At 36.0% G+C, this 25796-nt stretch overlaps 1 protein-coding gene across 1 annotated transcript in view; it reads left to right on the plus strand.

Moving 5' to 3' along the window:
• Positions 1 to 15641: 15641 nt before the first annotated feature.
• The window catches only part of LOC124644423 (M-phase inducer phosphatase-like), a 44341-nt gene continuing 34186 nt past the window's right edge, over positions 15642 to 25796 (plus strand). The window contains exon 1 of the mRNA XM_047183763.1: positions 15642 to 15829. Within this exon, the coding sequence (XP_047039719.1) occupies positions 15780 to 15829 (50 nt within the window). The 5' untranslated portion in view covers positions 15642 to 15779. The remainder of the gene's footprint in view (positions 15830 to 25796) is intronic.

A 25796-nucleotide genomic window follows, 5' to 3' on the forward strand; every position in this document is an offset into this window, starting at 1 on the left:
GTGGCATTTCGCTATTTTTTCTTTGAAATAGGTAAACGTTTGTATCCTTTTCTGTCATTCAATAATGAATCATTTTGTCCGCAAATGATTTACGATTGCAATATGATTGTAGAGCAAACAAACGTATAGACCAAAATCACCAAAATGGCTGACCAATCGCAAACCAATTGAATGTCGTTGGAATGCGATTGGTCTTATATTAGTAGCAGAATGCCCAATATGGCTAAAACTGGTATTGCGATTCAATTTCTATTCAATTTTGACATTATTAACTTCGAGAATCGGGCCCCAGTTGAAACTAAGTAGAGCCACACATGCCAAAATCTACTCAAAAGTTGGCTTTATTCCTAATTGACTTGTCCTATATGCATACCTATAGTTCGGCCATTCAGAGAATGCGTTCCTGACACGTCGCGATTGAACTGACGACGTAATAACATTCATTGATTATTGATATAATAATGTTGTTTTAATGCTCCTCAATTGTTAAAACGGTAAACAACCAGCAAAAATATTTTTATCGTAACTGCAACGCCATTGCAAAGTTACGTCGTCAGTTCAATCGCGACGTGTCAGGAACGCATTCTCTGAATGGCCGAACTATAGACAATTTTACAGGATGTTTTTGAAAATTTGTACAAAACCGTCATCAAAGAAATATGGTGTGCCAAAACGGATAGGCAAATGATTTTTTCTAAAACCACGTGTAGCGGCATGCTTTTGCAATGTTGGCATAACGAACTTATGACGTATTTCCGGTAGACATATTATCTCAACTCATAATGAACTATGAGTTATCGATCATTAAACTTATGATATATCATTATTTACCAAAGCTAGTCATCGTTTTCAAACGATATCATATATAGGTAACTAATTTAACCATCTCCCAAGGATCGTAACATCATGAAAATGTGCAGCTATATGTAGTTCTGATGACAATCGAATAATATGCTACTGTCGAACTGGGGCCCGATTCTCCTAAGTTCATAATGTCAAAATCGAATAGAAATCGAACCGCAATATGATCGCAATAGCAGTTTTAACCATATCGGGCATTCTGCTATTAATAAAAGACCAATCGTATTCGATTGACATTTGATTGGTGTGCGATTGGTCTGCTATTTTGGTAATTTTGGTCTATACGGTAGTTTGCTGTACAGTCATTTTGCAATCGTAAATCATTTGCAGACAAAATGATTCATTATTGAATGACAGAAAAGGATAAAAACGTTTATTTCAAAGAAAAAATAGCGGAATGCCACATACGCTTCAGTCGTAATCGAGTCGGGATCGGATCTCAGTCGAATCGAGTCGAACGTGAATCGTATGTCGCTTAAGTAAAATTAGGAGAATAGGGCCCCTGATCTGATGATGGAGCCGCAAGATATGAACTGGAACTTTATGATGGAACACCGTATCAAAAGTCTTGTACAGAACTTTAACCATTTTAACGGGCATTTATAAAAGCCTGATTTATTTCAAAAGAACAATAAATAATTTAAATTGACAGCCAAAACCAAACCGCCAAAATAAATGTCAGGTCAATCAGAATCTCAGGCATGCAAAGGCATTAACCTATCCAGCCAACGGAGCGCTCAGCTGACGTACTTGCTTTCGCAAACCGGTAAAATAGCTACAATAACCCTTAAAATCATTTGTAAACACAAACCCATTGCTTTAAAACATGACAATAGTTCCAAAATTCAACAAAAATGATAATAAAGTAAGTATTTGTGGGCTATTGTTAGTTTTTTTTAGTGTGACGCCTGTTTTTGGCGGGAATCAGCTGAGAGAGCAAACAGGTTAGACAGCCTCCTTGTATTATGAAACTCCTTGGTTAGCGGTGTGTTCGAAAGCATTGGGAAGATTTTTTTGTTAAAATTATTATTTTAGAAGATTTAGGAGAGGGCAATTGGTGTAGTTAGTTATTAATCGTTTAGAATCTGTAGGTAAATAAGCTTTTCATTAATTTAAAGCTAAAAATACAGTAAAAGTCTTCATTGTTGGAACAAAATTAAGACTTCTGGAATTATGGCTGAATTATTTGAAAACTGTCATTATTTTTGCAAAAATTGCACTCATAGCTTTATGTCTAGAACTCAGCTTACAGTAGAAAATTTAACAAAATTGTATTCAAACAGTATTTCTTAAGAAAAAGCCTTCTAAAAGCACAAGAAAGTTAACAAAATAATAATAAGTCTAGCGATACATATCTCAGTGTCCGCAAACTTGGTACAGGGGCGCCTCAGACTCAACGATTCGAAATCAGCTGATGGAACGGCCGGCCATATTTTTTGTCGACCTTTTTTTTAAATTCGCTAACAGGTTCGGCTTTACGCATACATACATACATTCTCGGAAAGCTAGGAACTTTTTTTCACGAAATATTTGAAGCAGGTACAATGTTCCGGCCTACGTATTGTTAAAAGCTACATTTTCGGGTATTTTAATATGTTTATATGGCTATCGGGTGTGAGGGTGGGATCTTATCTTGTGAAACTCGCATCGAGGTCACGCTTTTTATTGTAACCTGTCAGATTTGCCGCCATTTTTCATGTCAAAGTGACAGTTAGTTTTTTTTCTACACTTTTTAATAAAGGAATGCAGTTTTCCGTAAGAGTTTGGACTACAAATGAGGTTTTAGTCTTTAAGTTAAAACTTGAAATCGCGTGTCTAAATAACGTCTTGGCATTGTACTGACTTCGCACTCGGACTGAGTTCAAGGTCACAGTGTGTAAGTTTCGGACGTTATTACGAAGTTACTATTAAGTAATCTCTAGTTGTTACTACGTGTTTGTAGTTTTAAGTCGTAACTTTATACCTGGCAATCAATTTGAGCATTGAAAAACGTTTTTTTTTCACGCTATTCCTCAATGCAGGAATGTTTCCCCCTTTCTTACTTTTGATTTTGGAAGTAATCATGATTTAATTGATACATTTGTCAGTAATTCATCATCCTCCTGCCTTTATCCCAATTTTATTTCATTTTCTCCTTCCATACTCCTCTATCTGCCGTCATCTCACAAATCACTTTATTTTTAGCAATCAACTTTCACACAATCCATCCATCGTTTCTTTGGTCGTCTTCCAGTATATCCATCCACATTTATGCTCATCACCTTCCTCACAACATGGCTTTCATGCCTCCGCATCACATGCCCATACCATGACATACAGTTCGAAAAGATCTAACACTGCTAGCTGATTTTTATATTTTTTTCTAAACATAAGATTATTAAATCTAGTCTAGTTAATAAAAGTAAGGTTATTGATATTTATCTAAGCCGGGTTCCGGGTCATATAACTTTACAGTTTTATTTTTGAAGCGAATTTTAATATTGATGATGCAAAAAAACTTTTTTCGTATAAAATAACTGTTTTATTTATATTTTGAAACTAGCTTCTGCCAGCGGTTTCACCCGCATCCCGTGGGAACTACTTCCCGTACTGAAATAAAAAGTAGCCTATAGCCTTCCTCGATAAATGGGCTATCTAACACTGAAAGAAATTTTCAAATCGGACCAGTAGTTCCTGAGATTAGCGCGTTCAAACAAACAAACAATCAAACAAACAAACTCTTCAGCTTTATAATATTAGTATAGATAGGTAGCTTTATCAGCTGTTATTTCAGTCTTAAACAGGAACTTACGCCTTTATAACCTTGTGTTTTCCTCAATCATTTAATTAACCAACTTCAAAAAACCATAAGGTTCTCATTTGTACTCATAATGTTAACGAACTTTTTGGTAAATTTCGTAAACGTCAAAATCAATCTGACATTTCAACAAACGTCATTTCTTTTGCAAAAAGCCTTCGTCCTTGAAAAAATGGTTAATACCTATTTCTATGCATCCTATGACGGCAAATAGCTTAAAAACAGTCCTAGACATGACGAATCTAGACTCAAAAGCTTATCTTCTTATCAAAATGTCATAAATATTTCTGAACACGTAACCTTCGGGCGGAAAAGCGCGGGCTGTCAAAACGAAAACATACAAGCTATTAAGAACTTTAACTCAAAGTGTTAAGTACTAATTTCCTTTAATTACGGACAGGAATCTTTTTGCTGTGGTACAATAATGTCGATCGTGAGAATTATTGCTAGGCAATCGATTTTGAACTTTGTATCTTTAGTATAAGGTTGAATTTTGTTTGTAAAGCGGTGGCATACCTGTTCTGTGACCGACAATGACCTCTTGAAAAAGCGAGGGAAAAATGCTCTATCGAGAACAGTTTTTACTTAATGAATTTCAACCTTGGGAATGTGAGCTTAAGGTTTATGTTTGAATGGCAAAAATTCTCAAATGATGTAACTGATAACATATTTTTTGATTTATTAATGTAGAGCATATAGAATGCTGATTTGTTCGGCTTTTGGCAGGAAAAGGACATGAGCGGCCATGTTTGTTTCTCTGTAATAATAATAAGCCTTGCTGACAACCTTGGCGGTAAATAAAAGATAAACTCCATTGATAATGTGGTTTTATTGATAAAGTTCATGTCTCATTGATAATTTCAGATTTACCTGTCTGTAAAAAGTAAGTAAGTAAGCTTTTTCTAGTCACTAACTTACTTCACAATAGAAATTAAGTGCTTAGGTACATTATTTGTATCTAATGGTCTATGCAGCTTATTATAAGATCCTAATTTATCAAATTACTTAGGTATATAGCATATTAGAAATTCATAAATAATCTAAGTGTTGACAGTTTTAAAGGATGATAGAATTCATAGAATTATACTGACTGAAAGTCAAATCATTTTTTCATTTAGGCCTTTACAAGCTAGAATGTTACTGACTGACAGTAACTGTCAAGTGTCAACTGAACCAAATGACAGTCAGACTTACCTTCTTCCCAATCAACTGTTTTTGCTCAAGTAGGGAAACCTTTCTGCCGGGGCTGCGGGATTGTTCGAAAGAGTTACAGCGGCCCTGGTAAATACAAGGCCTACCACGGAACACGACGGTTTTTAGTCAGTAAGAGTCTGACACTCCCTCACCACTGCTAACCAACAATGGGAGGGGTCATTTGATGATTTTTGAACATTTCAAACACTTACATATCAGGCGTTTGCTCTCTTTGAGTAATCTCTATAGAGATTTAGCAACAAAGTCTTCCGTCAATAGAACTCGGCAAAATATACTATACGGACCTTCCTCTTCCAAGAAAATGATAGAAAAAATATAACGCCTACTTGGCCAACACGAAAATCCCTTTTATTTGTCAACCTTAATAGTTAGTCGAGTGTAAATGATGGCCACCATAAGTGCTTCCGTTATGAGACCGCCTATGGAGTCCCTTACGAGTTCTTAAAAGCACCTACTTGGTACGATAAACTGTAGGTCCCGGTTGTCATTTGAACATCTTTGGCAGTCGTTACGGGTAGTCAGAATCCAGAAAGACTGACAACCAGTCTTGGGCAGCCTGGTTAACTGGGTTGAGGAGGTCAGATAGGCAAATCGCTCCTTGTGGCACACTGGTACTCAGCTGCATGCTGTTAGACTGGAAGCCGACCCCAACATATTTGAGAAAAGGCTCGGGAGATGACTTGGTACACTTACATGAAATAAATCATTATATTAAGAGCAATATTAAAAGCCTACAGCTGATTCTGGAGAAGAATTGCTTTAACACCATTTAAAAACACGTAATTTCATATTATTTAACACAGTCACGGAAAAAAATGCTACATATTACGACATTACCGCTAAATTGTCAATTAATTTACAAGTATAACCTTTATTTTGTTGTTCTAAGGTTTATATTCGTAAAGCAACGAATTGTACGAATGCAAACCGACCGGGAGAATTCCAGATTTAAAAACAACGGTATAATAACCGACGCTTCATTTCGCGCGCTTTTACATCCTGCAAACTTACTAGTACAGTTCAAATAACCTTTATTGTGTGGATATAAGATTGAATTTGGTTTGACGTAGGAAATGCTTAAGTTGGTGAAACGCTTGACAGATAAGCCTGAATGAGCTTATTGAGTTCTTAGAAAATGAGGATTTGTTCTAAACCTGAGAAGTAGTTTTGTTTATTTTATATTTTATTTGTCAGCTGTTTTCGCTTAGTGTACGAATCAGCTGTGTAGCTTTGCTAGATTTATTTCCTCGTCTTACAATGCGAATGACGCTAAAATATTAGCTATTTCTCAAGTTCAGAAACAGAGGAATTAACTTCCATGCGATTTTTTTTTTTTTGAGATTGACATTTGATATGATTTATGCCAATGTCAAAATTGATTAAAATTCTTCCGATGCGTAGTTAAAGCTTCTTATTCTTCTGCTTACTTATCAATTTGTCAAGCCTATGTTACATTGAATAATATTACTACCTCGTCCGTTTACATATTTCTTTATTTGTAAGCCCTGGGTGGGCGATGGGCCATCTTCAGTGTTACTTACTTACGTTATTTTAGTGTAAGTTTGGAATATCAAAACTTTACAAGGTTGTAATAATAGTAGAGCTTACATAATCTAGCTAAGTTTATAAAAGCTTTGAAATATCTTGACTGGCTTTCTAAGCACTAGGAGGTCAGATTTTGATGTTAGACACAGAGACACAGAGATAGGAAATTCCCTGAAGATGGATATAAGCTACTTTTTATCTGGGTAAACTAGCTATTCTTAGGTTTGCCTGGGGGTTCAGGTAAACCATAATCAAAAGCTAGGCCTTATCTAAATGTGACATACATACAAACGTTTCTAGAAAATATACATACGTAGCAATACTAACCATATTCCTTTCATATTTGTGTTCTTAAGCCCCCGAGTAACATTTGGTCGCTTGTCGGCTTTTCAAAAACGGAAAGTAGCCATCATTAACTTTATTGTAACAACATTCAGTTCAGAAATATGACAAAGAAACAATAGAGTCCCTTAAACGGTACCTTTTAAAGCACGTTGCACGAAAAAAGGTAAAAAGATTGCAAAGATTGTAAAAGATTTTATTTTTGAACAAAACGGTTGTGATACTTTCACTGTGTAATGGCGGGAAACAAAAAAAAATGGCGCCGTTCGCAGTTCTGGTAGGTAAGCCTAATAATACGAGCTTTATCATGAAAAACTTACTGAATTAGTTCATTTGTACAGCCTTTGTCAAACAATTTTGCCTCTGAAAAGTCAGCCATTTGCCATTTTGACCACCACAAAGTCTAGCCTTTTCCCAACTATGTTGGGGTTGGCTTCCAGTCTAACAGCATGCAGCTGAGTACCAGTGTTTTACATGAAGCTACTGAAAATCTGACCAAGCTACCAGAGCAACTTTCTGGCCTCTGACTTCCCGTAACGACTGCCAAAGAGGTTCAATGACAACTAGGACCTACCAATTTAACGTGACTTCCGAAACACGGAGGAACTCGTCATGACAAGATGGTGACCGCGCCAAGCGTTGCTTACCCTTATAATCGATCGACCCATGCGGCTGTTACTAGGAAATCTCTGAGCTTCTGTAATATCATTCCTAGTTTCTAGTCTATTCCTATCGGTTATGATCTCAATATCTTATCTTCAGCTAGATCACGGCTAAGCGCAGGAAGTTCCCTCCCATATGATTTAACCGTTACATTATCTATACGTCATATTTGTTATCTGTACGGTTGATAACCTCTGCCTCTAATACACTGTCGTTCGGTTAAATAACTGCCAAAATATAAGACGAAATTAATACAAATACACAGGATAAACATCATCCTCCGAGCCTTTTTCCCAACTATGTTGAGGTCGGCTTCCAGTCTTACCGGAGAAGCGATTGCCTATATCTGACCTCCTCAACTCAGTTACCCGGGCAACCCAATACCCCTTGGTTAGACTGGTGTCAGACTTCTGACTACATACACAGGATAAACATAGAAGCCTATTATAAAGAGGAGCTCGTGACTAAGTAACAGCCGCACGGGTCGATCGATCATAAGGTTAAGCTTGGCGCGTTTCGGGCCGTATCTTAAAGAATTCCTCCGTGTTTCGGTAGGCAACACTAAATTGGTGGGTCACGGCTGTCATTTGAACATCTTTGAGAGTCGTTACGGATAGTCAGAAGCCAGAAAATCTGACAACCAGTCTCACCGAGGCAGCGGTACTGTCCGGGATTTATAAAGTCAGAGAGTCTCTTCATGTGGCACACTGGTACTGCATCCAGTTAGACTGGAAGCCGACCCTAATATAGTTGGGAAAAGGCTACGTAGATGATGATTACTTATAATGATATTCATCTTGCCTTATCCCGGATACGTCAAGAGCAAGATTTTTAAAGCTGATTCACATAAAGTACCTATTGTAGTCCGGTCATATGAAGATGACTCAAAAGTCAGATATTCGGATATCGCGATTAACGGACTTGTTCATGACATATACACATATGTACTACATTATTTCCGAATTCCATACACATAGATACATACCCATGACCATATTATAGTTACATACAACTTAAACAAGACAGCAAAATTCAGCAGGACCAAAGCCTGCCGAGGCTGCGGGATTGTTCGCGCGAGTTACCGCGGCGCTGGTACATACATATAGGGCTTAAGAAGGAACATGGTGGGGTTTAGTCAGTAAGAGTCTGACACTCCCTCACGCTGCATCCTCAGCGTGATGGGTCATTTGATGATTTCCCATTTCCAGAATAGGCAGTGTTAGACTTACTCATCTGGAACTATATTTACGCGACATTATGAAGAAAACAAGGAAATAATATGATTTTTGGTTCGTCTACTGCCTACCTATTAATCGATTCTTTAAATTCCTTTACGATTAGAAGGTAAGCTTCATAATGGGGGAATAATAGGCGGATATGGTTTACACGTGCGACGTAATAATCATTATTCTATAACAATGAGCATACGACATTATTGTTTCAATTCCGACAAAAGATGACACAGTAAAAACAAAAGACCTAAAAATTATCTCCGCCCAGGTACTTACTTACATTTGTTTATGTTTGTCTCAGAAACTACTGGCCCCACTATCCCTTTGTTTTATAGGTAAGTAGATTATGTTTTATATGGGAACTCAGAACCATTATATGAGCTATGGGAATACGACAATTGACAAATAAGCTATGACTATAGAAATCCAAAAAGTTCTAATCACAAAGGTTGCAGTGTCGCGGACATGTTAGTAATGTTCGCGCGCAATGTGTTACTGTTTGCTAGAGCGAACGAGATACATGCGGTGTGACAAACAGTGCCGCACGAAGGGAGAATCTCGACTTAACATTATGTGGAAGTGACATAAATGTAGTATCCAATCGATACCATAAAGATTTTATCTTTTTTAAACTGATAAATATCGGTATTGTAATAAAAATAACCACACACATTGTATAACGGTCTATGTTTTATTACAAGATTTGCTTCCGCCAAAGGAACTACTTGGCACACCAGGATAAAGAGTACCTATACAGCCTTCTTCGATAAATTATGATCTATGTAAAACTGAAATATTTTTTCAAATCAGCACTTTGTGAACGTCAAAAACAAAAGACAGCCCCCAAAACGCCCATCCTTCACCACTTCCTATGTGTTATTGCTGGGAAGAAGTCGTGAATTCTCAAGCTTTATAATTCTAGTGGGTACAGTACATATTTTCAGCAAAGTATGAATGTAGATTGATAGAGAGTAAGAGGAAGACCTAAGAAAAGATGGATGGATTACCTGAAAGATGACATGAATAGGAAGGGAGTGAGTGTCAGTATGACGAGAGACAGGGGAAAATGGAAGAGAATGACAAATTGCGCCGACCCCAAATAAAATTGGGAGGGCAGGAGGAAGAAAAAGGTACTTACATATTTTCAGCAACAGGCAAACGTTTTAGATTATAATTTATTTGTTTAATACAGTATCTACCAGTTACAAAGTCAATAAAACAATTTTTATTGCGCGCTCTCGATCAGCTGTGAGACACCCGCCATGTTGCTTCCATGAATTGTCAAAACAAAACGTGAAGAAAATAATCAATGGGTATTATTCCGATGGATAGAATTCGAATAAACTTTTAATGTCTACTAGGTATTTGTTGAATTTTAATTTGTTTTAAGTTTGAAATAAGGATAAGCCGTATTATAAATACAACAGTAACTCGGTCCGTCTGTCGCGCTTTCACGCCAAAAGTATTGAGCCAATTTGAAAGACTCATGCCTAGATAGTGTAAGATTCTGAAACAGTACTTTTTTTATTCGGGTGTGGGAAATAGTTGCCTCAGGAGTCATACACGGGTGTCCTGAGTCAGGACACCCGTGTATCCGCAGGGAAAAGCTAGTAATTATTATAAAAAAAAAAAAAAATCTTTTACCAATGGAAAGCCACGTTACTTGTATGAGTGTCACAGTGCGGGAAGTAGTTGCGTCAAACAAAACGTAAATACACATCATCATTATCTTCCCACCCTTATCCTAATTTTATTTCTAGTTGGCACATCATGTTTTCTCCTTCCATGCTCTTCTATCTGCCGTCATTTCACAAGTAACATTCTTCCTAACCAAAAACTATGTATATGTACGGCTAGAAGCTAATAATAATGACTATTCTCTCCGGTTGAGGTTAGAAACAGGTACAGAGTTAACAAAAAATATCTCCTTTGATTTGAACCGTCCGTTACGAGCTCTTGACGTTTCGAAGAAATAACCGTCACACACATTATCTTACAGAGACATTACTTATCGAGTGAGCTGCAGGTTTAATCACCTAGCAAGCCCTAGTGTCAGAGTTGTCACAAATCCGCCTGACGGCCTCTGACGTGGAATTGTAACAACGACTGCTACTGAGTAGCATTCGGGGACGGCGGCGACACGTGCCCTCCTAGGCTCGATGTAATAAAAAAACTAAAAAACACGCTTTTTATAGAAAACCGAACTAAAAAATAGAAAATAAATTTAAATTAAGAAAATAGTGTTCAAAATTTCAATGAATATAAATTAACAATAGTGTGAATACAAAAACTATATTTAAAAAAAAGCGTGGGGTGCTTTTTAAGGTATTATCGAAATGAAAATCACTCTACTCATATCTGTCAATAAAATATTTATAACTATTGACACCATGCACCCCACGCTTTTTTTTAATATATTTTTTGTATTCACACTATTATTAATTTATATTCATTGAAATTTTGAACACTATTTTCTTAATTTAAATTTATTTTCTATTTTTTAGTTCGGTTTTCTATAAAAAGCGTGTTTTTTAGTTTTTTTAAAACTATTATTTATTTTCTACTTTTTAGTTTTTTTGTTTAAAGCTTTTCAGTGATACGAATAGTTATCACTATCCATACAAGTGGGAAGTTCTCATCAATACAAAGAATATAAGTCCAAACGAGGTATTTTACATATTCAGTTGTAGAGTTCCCTCGTCTTTCTCTGGTCTCCATCATCAGGTCAGCTCCCAACCTTCACTGTTGCAAAGGTCTTGTCAATACAAATAATTTAAGCCCAAACACGAGGTAGTTTACATATTCAGTTGTCGAGATCCCTCGACTTTCTCTGGTCTCCATCATCAGGTCAGCTCCAAACCTTCACTGTTGCATAGGTCTTGTCAATACAAATAATTTAAGCCCAAACACGAGGTAGTTTACATATTCAGTTGTCGAGTTCCCTCGACTTTCTCTGGTCTCCATCATCAGGTCAGCTCCAAACCTTCACTGTTGCATAGGTCTTGTCAATACAAATAATTTAAGCCCAAACACGAGGTAGTTCACATATTCAGTTGTCGAGTTCCCTGGACCCTCTCTGGTCTCCATCATCAGGTCAGCTCCAAATCTTCACAGTTGAATAGTGCTTTTAGGCGTACACCTGAGTGTCAAGTTTTTACCCTATGTATGCCTACAACTTTCGAAGGTTGCCCTCGATTTCTCAGGTTTCCATCATCAGATCCTGACCTGATGACTATGGGACCAACTGGCAGCTATTTCGAGTCGAACAAAAAAAGAATCACGTAAATCGGTCTATAAACCTCGGAGTAATCGATGTGTATGTGTAACCTCCTCCTTTTTGGGAAGTCGGTTAAAAATGGAATAATTTTATCAAATTAGTGTATTGTCATCGGTCCTCAATAAATCTACAAAGTTTGAACGAAATCTGGCCGTTTAGAGTGGGTCAAAATCGCGCCCAAAGAAGTCGGTTACAAACATACAAACATACAGGTGAAGCTAATAAAAAGCGTGTAAAAATTATTTGTCTGTTTAATAATACCGAAATCAATATATGGGTAACTAGTGCTTTCACCCGTATGAACTACTGCGTGGAATCGGATAAAAAGAAGCGCAAAGCCTTCCTCGATAAAAGAGCTATCGAACACCAAAAGATTTTTCAAAGTTTCTGATATACCTAAGCGAGTTAATGCAAACACTTAAAATATTGATTTTGACCGAAATGAAGTCGCCAATAGCAAAGTGCCAACTTCTGTGTTACAAACGTTAAAATTATTTGACAAGGTCTCTCTCCGGTGGTGTCGGATTGTCGTCCCATCGCGCTATGAGAGTGAAGGAATAGTGAGTGCACCTGTGTCCAAGCAAATGTGCGTGCACTATAATATGTCCTGCGCATCTGATCTCCTTAGTGAGAACAGCCACTATAGCCGACAATCGGTCTGGTTGCCATATTATATTCTGACGTCTAATGATTTTTTTATGTTAATGAGTATCTTAGTAATAATAAGTACATGCTAGTAAAGCCTGAATCACTTATACTTGATTAAAATTGCTAATCACTACGTAATTCAGTCACGTTTAGAAGATCAATGGACGACTGATATTGATTCTAGCTTCACAATTAGGTAATAAGAATTAATGAGCTAAGAAACCTCTATAGGAGTGGCTCATGGCCACACGGGACGATCGATCAAAGGTCTATGACGACTGTCCTTGTCAAAACGAGTTCCTCCGTCTCTCAAAAATGACATAACGGGTCGAAAAACAGAAAAATCTGACAACCAGTCGTACCAAGGGGTATTGGGTTGCCCGGGTAACTGTGTTGAGGATGTCAGATAGGCAGTCGCTCCTTGTAAAGCGTTGGACTACTCAATTGCATTCTTAACGTATCATGCCTTGTCAACGTGGCCTTACAGACGTTACCAATCCCTACTATATAATATTATAAATGCGAAAGTAACTCTGTCTGACCGTCTGTCTGTTAGGCTCTCACGTTTAAACCACTGAACTGATTTTAATAAAATTTGGTACAGAGATAGAGTTGACCTTGAGAAAGAACATAGGATAGTTTTTGTATCCCGGACTTTCGAAGAATTCTCTTGGAAACGCGATATAACCGAACTCTACGCGAGCGAAGCTGCGGGCTGAAGCTAGTACTCTATATATCCGTTGATTTGCTTACTAAATAGAATTTTGACATTAGCCTCATACAATAATGTCAAATTCCTATTTCTACTACCTACTCAAGACAAGAGATAGATAGGGAATGACTCTTAGGCAAGTACTCTGTCAATCTATCCTGCATATAATTAACTCTAGCGAATGAAACATCTCCAAATGTTGTTAATTTTCAACAAAAAAAAACAAAATTCTTTTTAAAAATCACAGGAAATAAAATGACGTAACTCAGTAAGGTTATGTCTCGAAATGTCAAGCGTGGTCCTTTAGACTTAAAGCAAGCCAGATGTCAGACATTTTAGCTTTTTAGGAGTGCCCGTTGTAACAAAACTTAATTTGAATACACACACAGTAATAATAGTAGAATACTCCATCTTTTTGTGATGTCAATGCCTGTGCCTAGTCACGTTTTTTGTCTATCGCAAAGGTATAAAATCATTCAGCCTATATTTTGTACTTAATGTATCGAAAAGGTCACTATTTTGGTAAAGCAACTTTTATGTATTCCGTATTGGCGCCATTTCTTACCAACGGCCAAATTACGATAAAAACCTCTAAAACTTACTATTATTAACAGAAAAGGATAATAATTGGCAGCACAGGTTAACGTCTTTGATTTCAAAATCAATGATTTTAAAAAGTATTGCTATGTAAAATGGCGGAAATGTAAAAAACAGCTGATTGAAGATGGATATGAAAAGATGGTCAATTTTGTTTGATTGCAAATCAATATTTGAATTGATCTTGAGGTTCGAAAGTTTTTTTGCGTCGCCACTTCAAAGCATAACTTCGACCATATGATTGCCGAAGAATTTAAGGATATCGGGAGACACAAACTTATATTTGCAGTCGAAAATACGTAAACTAATACAATTTTTAACGCATCCCTTATTTTTCCGTTGCAAATGTAAATTGGCGCGCTTTTAAGTAAGGTTACAAACGAGATAATGATTTGTTTTATACCTTATGAAAATTGCAATTAAGTTGAAAATAGCTTGACAAGTTCAGAGAGCGATCATATGATTGTTACTTTAAATTTTATCAATGTGTTGGTGTGTGCTGGATTCCCTTTGCTTATTTATCTAATTTGAACCTTTAAGTCTTTTTACTAAGATTGTTTTTCGTTCAACAGTAGTTTTTTGTATGTGTAAGAACAGGATTTGTTTCCCATATGATTTTTGTATGGCATTCCATTCAAGGTTGCAAACAAACTGAATTGATCACTATTGCCTAAGCATTAAGGTTGAAATTAAAATAATAAATGATAATATCCTCGATCTAGTTAGGACGTATACCTACTTAGACGGGTTCGTTTTAGTTGCCAACGTCAAAAATAAATTTATTACCAAAAAATGTAAGTTAAAAAAAATAACAGCTGGGTTTAAGGTTATAAGAAGATATGTTTACATTTTTCTTGTTAAATATCTAATTTAGATAAAAATGCAGCCAGCCTTTTGGGCACGATCCCAGCAGACAGCGATGCGGATGAATATTTTGATACTTAGTTTTAATATTTCCCTATAATAAGATCATTTTGTAAAACTATTGGATAAAAATTGTTTGTAGTTGTAATGTGTGAATTATAATTTACATTCTAAATACAATCATACATAAGTGAATAACTACAGTGTGAATTAAACTACTCCGCTATTACTGTTTAAGTGTCTTAGTTACATTACAACCATGTAAGAGCCTTATTGCAAAAGCAGCAAAAATCTCTTGTTTATTAGAATATTATCAAAAAGGTAAAATGAAATTAAACTGTAAGAATATAACTAATAAATAACTATGGTACAGAATAGTTAGGTACATACTTCACGCCACTTGTGTTCAATTCTTTCATTTGCTCTAGCTAGAGTGATAGCAAGTATTCTTTATTTTTGAGTTTTCGACAAATTCTAACTTTAGCTCATTTTCATACAGACGAATGCTTTGACAGTTAAAACGAGACAATTTCTATTATTTACAACGCCCAGTGCTATGCATACCATCGTATTTTTTGGAAATCAATTAGATTACACGGTTTGCGTTCTGCGGTGCACGGCCTACGCCCATGATGGTAATAAGTAATAACAGTTACGACGATACTTAAGTGGAGTTTTCTTTGTAAACAAAGGCCTAAAATATTCCCATTTAATTTCATAGCTTATAAAATATCAACTATTTTTCAACACATTGACTAACCCGAAATTAAACACCAAAAATTACTACAAAACATTTATTCCCGGAAAGCTACGGTATTAAATACGTAGGGTGGTATCACCAACGGCCGTTCGCGCGCCCGCGGGAATAGTCCCACTCATTCCTCTCAATTGGACTTAGTCAACGCTCGGCGCCTTAGGGGAGCGGACGTGTGTTACTCCCGTACTGTGATAAAAAAAAACTTTTTCAAAGACTGAATTAATTATGTACTTTTTGTGAAACGTGTGTTTTGATATATTTGTGCCAAAATGTGGGGTGAAAGCAGCAAACATTGTGAAGTTAACTGCCAGTGTTCTGGGTACGTACATTTTTTTCATAATTCCTACCTAAACTCTGGTTTATTTTATCTAACGTGTAAATGACCGGTATTTAAGCTTATTTACAACGAAACTGACAGCCTGTTATCATCATAACATCGGTATTTATTGTCAAAAATGAGCCAAAACTTTGCCGTCGGCAATGAAACTTTACAGCGACTATTTACTTTACTAGAGTAAATAAAACTATTTACTTACACAATTCGTTTGTTTTTCTGGACACTGGCTGTGTTAAACCAAGCTTACAACATCTTATAACTTAGAAAATGACCATAGAATCGTCTAAAAAGTTTGGATGACACTACCAATGTTTTTTTTTTCTCAATTTCATAGACTTGTTCCTTTATTACACAGTTAAAATACCATATACGTGCACTATTATAGAGATTTAACTCAAAATTAACATTCCTAACCTATATTTTAAGCTTTAACAGCGAATTTTACAAGAATGTGTGGGCGTTACAAACTTTTTGATTGCCGACCTACTAACTATTGTTTTTATGACTATATAGTACGATATCTTTGTATTAAGAACTATGTTTAATGTTTACTTTACGAGCTTAAATAGTACCTAAATAACGTAGTAGATATAACATAAATGTCTAATTATGTTGACAACGCATTGACGACGACTTTTAGAGTTTGAAACACGTTTGGTAACAAAAAAGCCGTCTAAGTTACATCGCTACTAGCCCAGCGGTTAAAAATAACAATAATAAGTGCAAAATAACAGCGAAAATAGCATTTTTCTGAATTTTCAGTATGTTTACATATTGACCAATGATCGGCCATGCTAGGTTTTATGATAGCCCAATATGGAAGCAAAAGTTTTCAATATCAAACAGCCTATAAAGTTACTTTATCCTCTTTACAGACGCAGGTATGCAAGAATCTATTTTTATCGTGCTTATCAATGCCTAAAACCTTCCTATAGACCAGTGGTTCTTAACCTTTTTGACATAAGGGACCACTTTAACTAAAGTTTGTCTTGCCGGGGACCACCTCATCGGTTTACCTAAATTAGCACTCATTTCTTTATTATTTATAAAAAAAAATCTGAATTTTTGGGTCAGTTCTACTCAAAGCTAAACGCATGGCGGCAGTTGTGTAGGTAAGCAAATGCAAATAAAGAAAAACTTGCTTATGCAATTTCCAAATGCGCGAGCGAAGCGAGCGCGAAATTTTTATCGGACTTAAACCAAATATTACGTGAAATGTAGCCCAAACGTACTTAACTTTTTGTTTGTTAACAAATGCAAAAACAAGGGCATATAGTTTCTGAATACGCGAGCGAAGCGAGCGCGATTTTTTTATCGGACTTAAAACAAAAATTACGTAAAATTTAGCCCAAACGTACTTAACTTTTTGTTTGCTGACAAATGCAAAAGTAAGGGCTTACAGTTCCTGAGCGAAGCAAGCGCGAAATTTTAATTATTTTTTAAGACTCAAAACCAAAATTACGTAAAATGTAACCCAAACATACATTTTCATGAATGGGGGGGACTAGGTACGACACACCCGATATACGTCCATGCGAAAACCCCCGCTCTCGCAATTATAAGTCGATAATAATTAAGTTAGATAACGTATAGCAACGTCGCGAAGCTAAGCTTCGCGGACCACTTGGAATGCCTCCAGGGACCACCAGTGGTCCGCGGACCACCGGTTAAGAACCACTGCTATAGACAGACACACATGGCTAACATAATAATAATATTATGCAAAAAAACTTGAAATAATGACATCATCGTGCGGCCATAGCCTTGGAGCATAGACTAGGTGAACGAACTCTTTTGAAGCCACGACTCTTTGGTGAGAAGCGCGCGAAAGTGGTGGACGAAAGGGAAATGACAATTTCTATTGAAATTGGAACAGTTTTTTCGTTTGCAAAAAATATGGATGTAGATTAGTATTTTTCCCGTATTTTAAGGAAAAGTCGCCATCCTGCCCTAGTAAAAACTATTCTAAGTCATTTTCCAGGTTCCGTTCAGTCTCTGTGCCAAATTGCATGAAAATCCCGAAAGGATTTAAACTGGTTGATTTGCGGTCGTTTTCAATATTCTATCTGTCTGTTGTTTTGATAACTAGAGATAGGATTTGACTTTACCTGTATGGAGCTAAAGTCTATCTAGGTAGTTACCAAATAACAGATTCATAAGTACTGAAATGGTACCTAATCCATTTTTTACATAACATAAGCTTATCATAACTTCTTGTTATGTAAAGTTCGTTAAGAATGACGTAACATCCGCCGATGTAGAACTTAGATTTGAAAATCCCGTTCTTAACCGCCATCTTGGAATTTAGCGGGATTTCCCGCTAGTGCGAGTTTCTATAACCTATCCTTGGTTATGAGATTGGATATTACATTTTGACATAAGCCTCATATCTATTACGGCAAAATCCAAAACCTATCTATCGCAAAACAAAGGATAGATTCGTTATTGAAATCCCTAGTAAAAAAAGCTACGAACTTGTAATATTAGTCATTATATAAAATACTATTTGATTAACTATGCATGACCAACTAGATTTTCAAAACCTAGAAAATGACAATTTTTTTGGAAAATTTGTATTTTACCTTATTTATAAGAAAGGAATTAAATAAAAATCAACATGACATACCTACAGTAATAATGACAATATATTACATACATACCTATCTGCAAATTAGTATAACATGGCCGATAAACTCATGTTTGTATACTTATCTCCCTCTTTCATATGTGTTAGCTCGGGTGAGAAAGAGATAGCGATATCTGTATTGGCGGGAAGTACTTAGTGTCAACGATCGGTGATGAATTGAATCTCTTATAGAGCTATCTTTTGTACAATTTCCTGTGTAAATAAATATTTTAAAATGTCCTAGTGAACTAGAAAACTAGGTACTTTCTGTCTTTTCACAATGTTGGGGTCGGCTTCCAGTCTAACTGGATGCAGCTGAGTACCAGTGTGCCACAAGGAGCGACTGTCCTATCTGACCTCCTCAACGCAGTTACCCGGGCAACCCGATAGCCCTTGGTAAGACTGGTTGTTAGCATTTCTGGCTTCAAATGACGTGCGAGACATAAAATGACTGATTTCAGGCTACGCCATTATTGCGAAGAATTTATGAATGAAAGACAATTGATAGTTTGTATACCTATTAATAACTCGTCCAGCGGAGATAAGTAGGTCAATTTTGATAAAAAAAAAATGTATCAAAACAAACCGCGGTTTTTTTTATCTAGAACGCAGTTTTAATTAATTTTAATGCGTTTCAATTAGATAAGCATTATCGAACTAGCTGTTTCCAGCAGTTTCACCCGTATCCCGAGGGAACTACTTCCCGCACCCGGATAAAAAGGCGCCTATGTTATTTTGTTATACCCAGCTAAATTTCTGTAGAAGTTACATCGAAATACGTTCAGTAGTTTCTGCGTGATAGATTAACAAACATACACACATACAAACTCACGATTATACGTGTGATAATAAGAAACACATTATATTCATTTGTTTAACACTTCATCCCTAATCCACCTACACTTAAAACTCAAAAAACGAAAACAAAAATTCAAAACCATAAACAACATCATAGACAAAGACTTTTACGGCTGTGGTTGTCTATGGGCAGACAACAATGAGCCCCTATGCCTCTAAAATCTAAATAAAAAAAAAACGTATAATTTTGAAGTGCCTTACATACTTACATGGACGGTATTTTTTTTTTTTTTTTCAAAAAACCGGTTTTTGGTAATAGAGATAGGCCTATGTTGAATTTCTAATCCAAAACCGGATTTGGATGTTGAGAATCAACTTGTTACATCAAGATTTTTTGGAATAGACGTGCCCCGTGGTTTTGTACGCCCTTTACGTACCTACCTATTTATTTTTGTTTTTGTCAGGTACTATGGGCCAAAACTTTTTTCGAAAAGCGAATGTCTACTATGAATTTTTACGTTCAATTTTCTAAATAAACTGTTGTTTTCAGAAATCTTTCTAGCATGATGTTAAATAGAAAGAAACAATGCTTAGATAATTGGGCTATACATACATAACTATGCCATTCTGAAGTTAGCTTTTTTTTAACGACGTTAAAAATCATCAAATGACCCCTCCCGCTGTGGGTTAGCAGCGGTGAGGGAGTGTCAAACTCTTACTGACTAAAAACCGTCGTGTTCCGTCGTAGGTCTTTTCTGTACCAGGGCCGCGGTAACTCGCGCGAACAATCCCGCAGCCCACTCTCAAGTTAGCTATTATTAACCTAACATCAATTGCCTCAAAAACAGCCTATCTTTCAACACTAGGTTGCTAAACCATTTTATACAAACCGAAACTGGGGCCCGATTCTCCTAATTTTACTTAAGCGACATACGATTCATGTTCGACTCGATTCGACTGAGATCCAATCCCGACTCGATTACGATTGAAGCGTATGTGGCATTCCGCTATTTTTTCTTTGAAATAAACGTTTTTATCCTTTTCTGTCATGCAATAATGAATCATTTTGTCTGCAAATGATTTACGATTGCAAAATGATTGTACAGCAAACTACCGTATAGACCAAAATCACCAAAATAGCAGACCAATCGCACACCAATCAAATGTCAATCGAATACGATTGGTCTTTTATTAGTAGCAGAATGCCCGATATGGTTAAAACTGCTATTGCGATCATATTGCGACTCGATTTCTATTCGATTTTGACATTTTTAACTTAGGAGAATCGGGCCCCTGGTAAACTTTTTTATAAATAGGATATCGGAAAATGGCGGCTTACAATGACAGGAAGCCTAACGGCTGTCACGGTTGGTTGGTGACGAAAATGAAACTTTGTTTCCGAACGAAAGTGAAGACGGTTACCGTTTTTTGAGTACTGATGGAATTTTTGAGAAGTGAGAGTGCTTACTGAGGTTAGAGTTTAGATGGGTTTAGAGTACGGTAGACCGCACATCAGTGGCAACTGTCATGCACCTTAACTCAATAGTAATAAGTACGATCTTCCTATAAAACTGCTACCACTGATTGAAGTTGACTGTACTAGTTTGGAAGATGAATTCTCTTGTTAAAGAGTAGCTTCTGATAGTGGTTTCACGAACCCGGATAAAAAGTATAGACTTCTTTGATAAATGGGCTATCTAAAACTGAGAGGATTTTCAAATCGAACCAATTGTTCCTGAGAGCTCCAGCGTCCACTCTTCAGCGTTATAATATTAGTGTACATAGGAATTTGACATCATTTGTATATCACTAATTTCAAAATTCAATCGCTAGTAATCAAATCCATCGATAGATACCTTATTGAAAACCACAGTTAAAAAAAAAACGAGCTGTTTTCTACCACACGCAACGTGCTGTGTACGTGTGATGCAAAAACACAAGAATTTGTTCTAACCATAGGAAAATAACTAGTTTTTCTTTACTTCTAATGGCAGGCTCTAAATTGCGGACCGCCTTGAAGAAATACCGTGAAGGAATGGATCGTGATTTGAAATACGTGCGTAGCAACTGGAGTCATTACTAGCTAATACTGCGGTTCCACTCGAAGTTACAAATCGTTTATTCAAACCTGACTGCAAAACAGCAAGAAAACAAAAGACAGTCCCCAAAACGCTCACCCTTCACCACTTCCTATGTGTTTTTGTTGGGAAGAAGTGGCGCAACAAACTCCCCAGAAGAAGTCACGGCTGTCATTTGAACATCTTTGACAGTCGTTACGGGTAGTCAGAAGCTAGAAAATACAAGGTATTGGATTGCCCGGGTAACTAGGTTGAGGATATCAGATGGGGCAGTCGCTCCTTGTGGCACACTGGTATCCAGCTGCATGCGGTTAGCCTGAAGCCGACCCCAACATAGTTGGGAAAAGACTCTGGAGATGATGATGATGACTAGCTCTTGTAACTTGGTAAATAACAAGAATGGTGATTTCAAATCCTGTATGCAATGTATGGGCTATCCAACGGTTTTGATACAAGGTCAAATTCAGGAAATAGTGTCCTTCAATTATTATATACGCATGAATAAATGTACATCCGCTAGCTAAAATTTAAATTCAAAAATACTCTTACGAAAACGGTTTGACTGTCAACAATTTGGGAAGAAAGACAGATACAGAAAATATGATACATGTCATTCTTCCCGTTTATCTTGGAAATGTAAACAAACTAAATACTCTTAAAGATTGTTAAAACTATGTATTGTTACTACTATAATTCTGTCTGTTTATTTTGAGAGGTTTTAGGGACTGAATACTTACTGGTCCACTTGAAAAGAAATTTATTTGAATACAATTCTAATTTATCCCGGTATTGGACCGGAGTCACGGACTGATCACACTAAAATAAGGACAAGCATAGCCAGGGTCATTTGCTAGTGTCCTTCACACACAGTCACACACACACACACACACATATATATCTGTAGGAAAGAGCCATTATGCGTAGGCTGCACCACTTTTTATAATACTCCATTGCTTCGAAGGATATCTTTAAAGAAAAAAATAAAGATACTCTCCATGACTTTGAAAAAAAAGTCCAGTAATGGCCTCCTTGGACGTTGGGGAAATTACTTCGGTATCTATGGTCGTGTTTTGAAAAAGGAATAGATGAGAAAGCAGTGATGGCTCTCGATACGGTAAGTTTATTGATTTGCTGGAATTATAGGAAATGTAAGTCGTTTTCTGCGGTTTTGTAACCACCAATATGAGTATTACCTATGCCATTGCATTTCTATATCAATTTCATACAGACTCGATTTATATTCGTAGCCGTTTTCATGCGGCTTCAGCCCGTACCGGGATAAAATACAGCATGTTACTCGGGAAGAGTGTAGCTTTCCAACGAATTTTACAAAACGGTTCTGTGGTTACGGTACAAATAATAATAAAAAAATCCTCTTTATTTTATCAGCTTAGATTTCGGGGCTGAAACCCCTCAAACAGTCCGCATAAACCGTTAATGAACAAAACTATATTTATCACTAACATTAGTCAAGCCATGTGGTACTAGGCGCCCAGAAGTGCGCAGGCGGTTGTTACTTGTATGTTATCATCGGGTGTTGATATTTCACGCTCTGATGCAGCGAGGGTGGCTTACATATGTCGCTTGAATGTATGAGCGCCTGGTACTTTTGTAGCTTGATAGTTTAACTTACAGGTTAAAGTTAACTGGTTAGTTGGCTAGTTTTTAACCGACTTCAAAACAGTGAGGTTTTCAGTTTGACTTGTGCGCGATTATCTCACGTTTGGCTGACTGGTACATCCGATTTGGATGCGGTTTTCAGCATAGTATTTCTCAGACTCGGTTGAAAGTTTTAGGTATCTTGAAGTCGGTTTATTTTACTTGTAAAATATGTTTTTTTTTTATATATAAAATAATCTGAAAGATACGCTAGAAGTCTGTATAAGTGGATAAATTAAAGTAACGTGAATTTGGAAGATAATTGTCATTTCATTTGTCAAAATATCTCTTTCATTCTCAACATCAAAACCCAGTCCCAAAGCCATAGAATTAGCGAAAAATCGATATCGCAACACCACCAAATCAATCGCAATTCAATCAAAAATAAACCTTACTGTCATACAAACACAGTAACATTTCTATAGCACTATTTCTACAATTCACAATCCCCTTTTTGATCAGGGCAGGTGGGATCACACCCCTTAGTGGGACCCCCAGAATTAAATATATTGTTTTCGCTGATAAAACCAAAATTTATCGTGCAAAAAATACTTTTTATTGTTGATAGCTCTTCCCTATGCAATATATTCAAGTGTTGTTGATGAAAAGTTGATTTCAATAAGGTATCTGTTGTTTTGATGTTATCCTCATCTTCCATACTTGTCTCACTTAAATCATGTAGGTATTACTTGATAAATTCATTCATTCATTTAACCAAAGGTAACATTATACAATTTGCGCAAACATACCAAAGAGTACCTATATTACCTCCTTTTGAAAAAACTCTTTACTTACCGCTCGAAGCAAAAAAAAAAGTAATTTTGACGTTTATGAAGTCCCGCTAAAAAATGGCCGCTATTCTTCCAGAAAAACGTTTCTTTTGTGAAAACTATGCACAATGGTTTCCAAAATCACGCGAAAAGTAATGAATTGGTTCACGTATATGCAAATTATTATGCTTGAAAGGGCTCAATGACGATAATTAGTTAAAATTTTATGAAAAGGCATCAAAATTAACTGTTTTGTGAATCTTACAAAGAAGTATGCGCACGAGAAATTGACTACTAGACGCTTCGATTATCGACTTATAGGACGAAGGGTGTATGTCGGATTACTACAGTGATTAAGCAAAAACTACCCAATAGATTTTGATAAAAAATGGCAGTAATTAAGCTTATAGGTAGAACAATTTACAGGCTACTTTTTATCGGGATCCGTATAAGTAGTTTCTCAAGAAAGCGGGTGAAAACACTAGTATAAGCTAGTTATATTTTACTTCCTAGTTGGGACCCAGTGAACTCCCTCTGGGTTCAATAACCTCGCCAGATGCGACCCCTCGCTTAGGGTAGTTCAGCTAGAACAATATAAACTATACAATAATCCCGTATTCATAGTAATGAATCATCTATCTATAGTCTTTTTTTGATATTGGAACTTTTTTCGGTGGTCGTCATATAAGTTTGTTGCTCTGAAGTTAGGTAACGACTTCATGGTATTCAAAATGTACGAAAAAGGCAAATTATTTTTGTTTTATTTTTTAGTCTAGTTTCCTAAGAAAAGTATAAGTAAGGTGAAATAAAGGAGCATGGCTAGTATTTTCAACAAAAAAAGTAATAAAAAGTCCAGTAGCATCTATCCGAAGATTTTGAGAACAAAAATAAAAACAACCAAAATAAATAAAAAACAAAGTTTAATTTAAATAATAATTATTTTAACTAACAGGTGTGCTTCCCACGTAAACTTAACTAATTAAACAACTTTCAATTCCTCTCACAAATTAAATCTTACTAAAAATCTCAAAACGACCATAGACAAACTGACCGTCGCTATAAACCTTCATCTATTAACCCTTTCTACGAAAACAAGAAAAAAAACAACTTGTTCTAAACCACGACTTTAAAAAAAAACTTAAAGAAAAAAACTTGGACTACAAAGCTTCATTCAACGGTTATCTGTCGTCTCGTTCTGACGTGTATGTCTGTCTCTTTTACACACTGATTTTACATTCCTTACACTTATGTCATGTTGAATAAGTTTTTTTAGATTTTTATGTAATAGTTATAGTTTTTACTTGAATAATGTAGAATCTAGTTAAATTGATTTTCTTATGAACTGCACAGTTACTGAAAGAATTACCGAAATTGAAAAAAAAAGACAAAAAAAACTATCATATCAGAAAATGTCACATAAAATGTTCAATTTATCTTAGCATTATTTACCTAAAATACATTAAAAAATTGCAAATAATCCCTAAAAAACGACCTTTTCCCTAGATTTCCTCTCAAAGGTACATAATAAAATTTCATATTTTTTTCTTTATGTGTAAATTAAATTTATTTTTGTTTCTTTAAATTAAGTATTTATAAAATCAAACAGTTACCTATTTCACCTTTTTTCTAAGGTTAAACCAAAAAACCCGTAACTCCAACGTATATTCTAACTGCTACGGTAAGCATACCGTGACGGTCCGTTAACGCGAAGACGTTGCTAACATATGCGGTTAAAAAACTCCTAGTTAACGTTACGTTTAATCAATTCATTGGTTTTTAACTCACTGATTAGTATTTTTTGTTGAAAAAACTTTTAATGAGATTTTTTTTATGTACAAAAAAAATGTGAAAATATTTTTTTTTTCACAAATTTATATATGCTAGAGCAACTTTGTGTCAAGACTTGGTACAGAGATACCTAAGAGAAAAAAAACTTTTAGACTGCTTTTTTATAGATTCCCCCCGGAAGCGAATAAAACCGGGAGAAACATCTACAGATTAGGTCACAATTGAACAGC

This window comes from Helicoverpa zea, chromosome 30 (assembly GCF_022581195.2).
Source record: "Helicoverpa zea isolate HzStark_Cry1AcR chromosome 30, ilHelZeax1.1, whole genome shotgun sequence".
NCBI classification, from domain to species: Eukaryota; Metazoa; Arthropoda; class Insecta; order Lepidoptera; family Noctuidae; genus Helicoverpa; species Helicoverpa zea.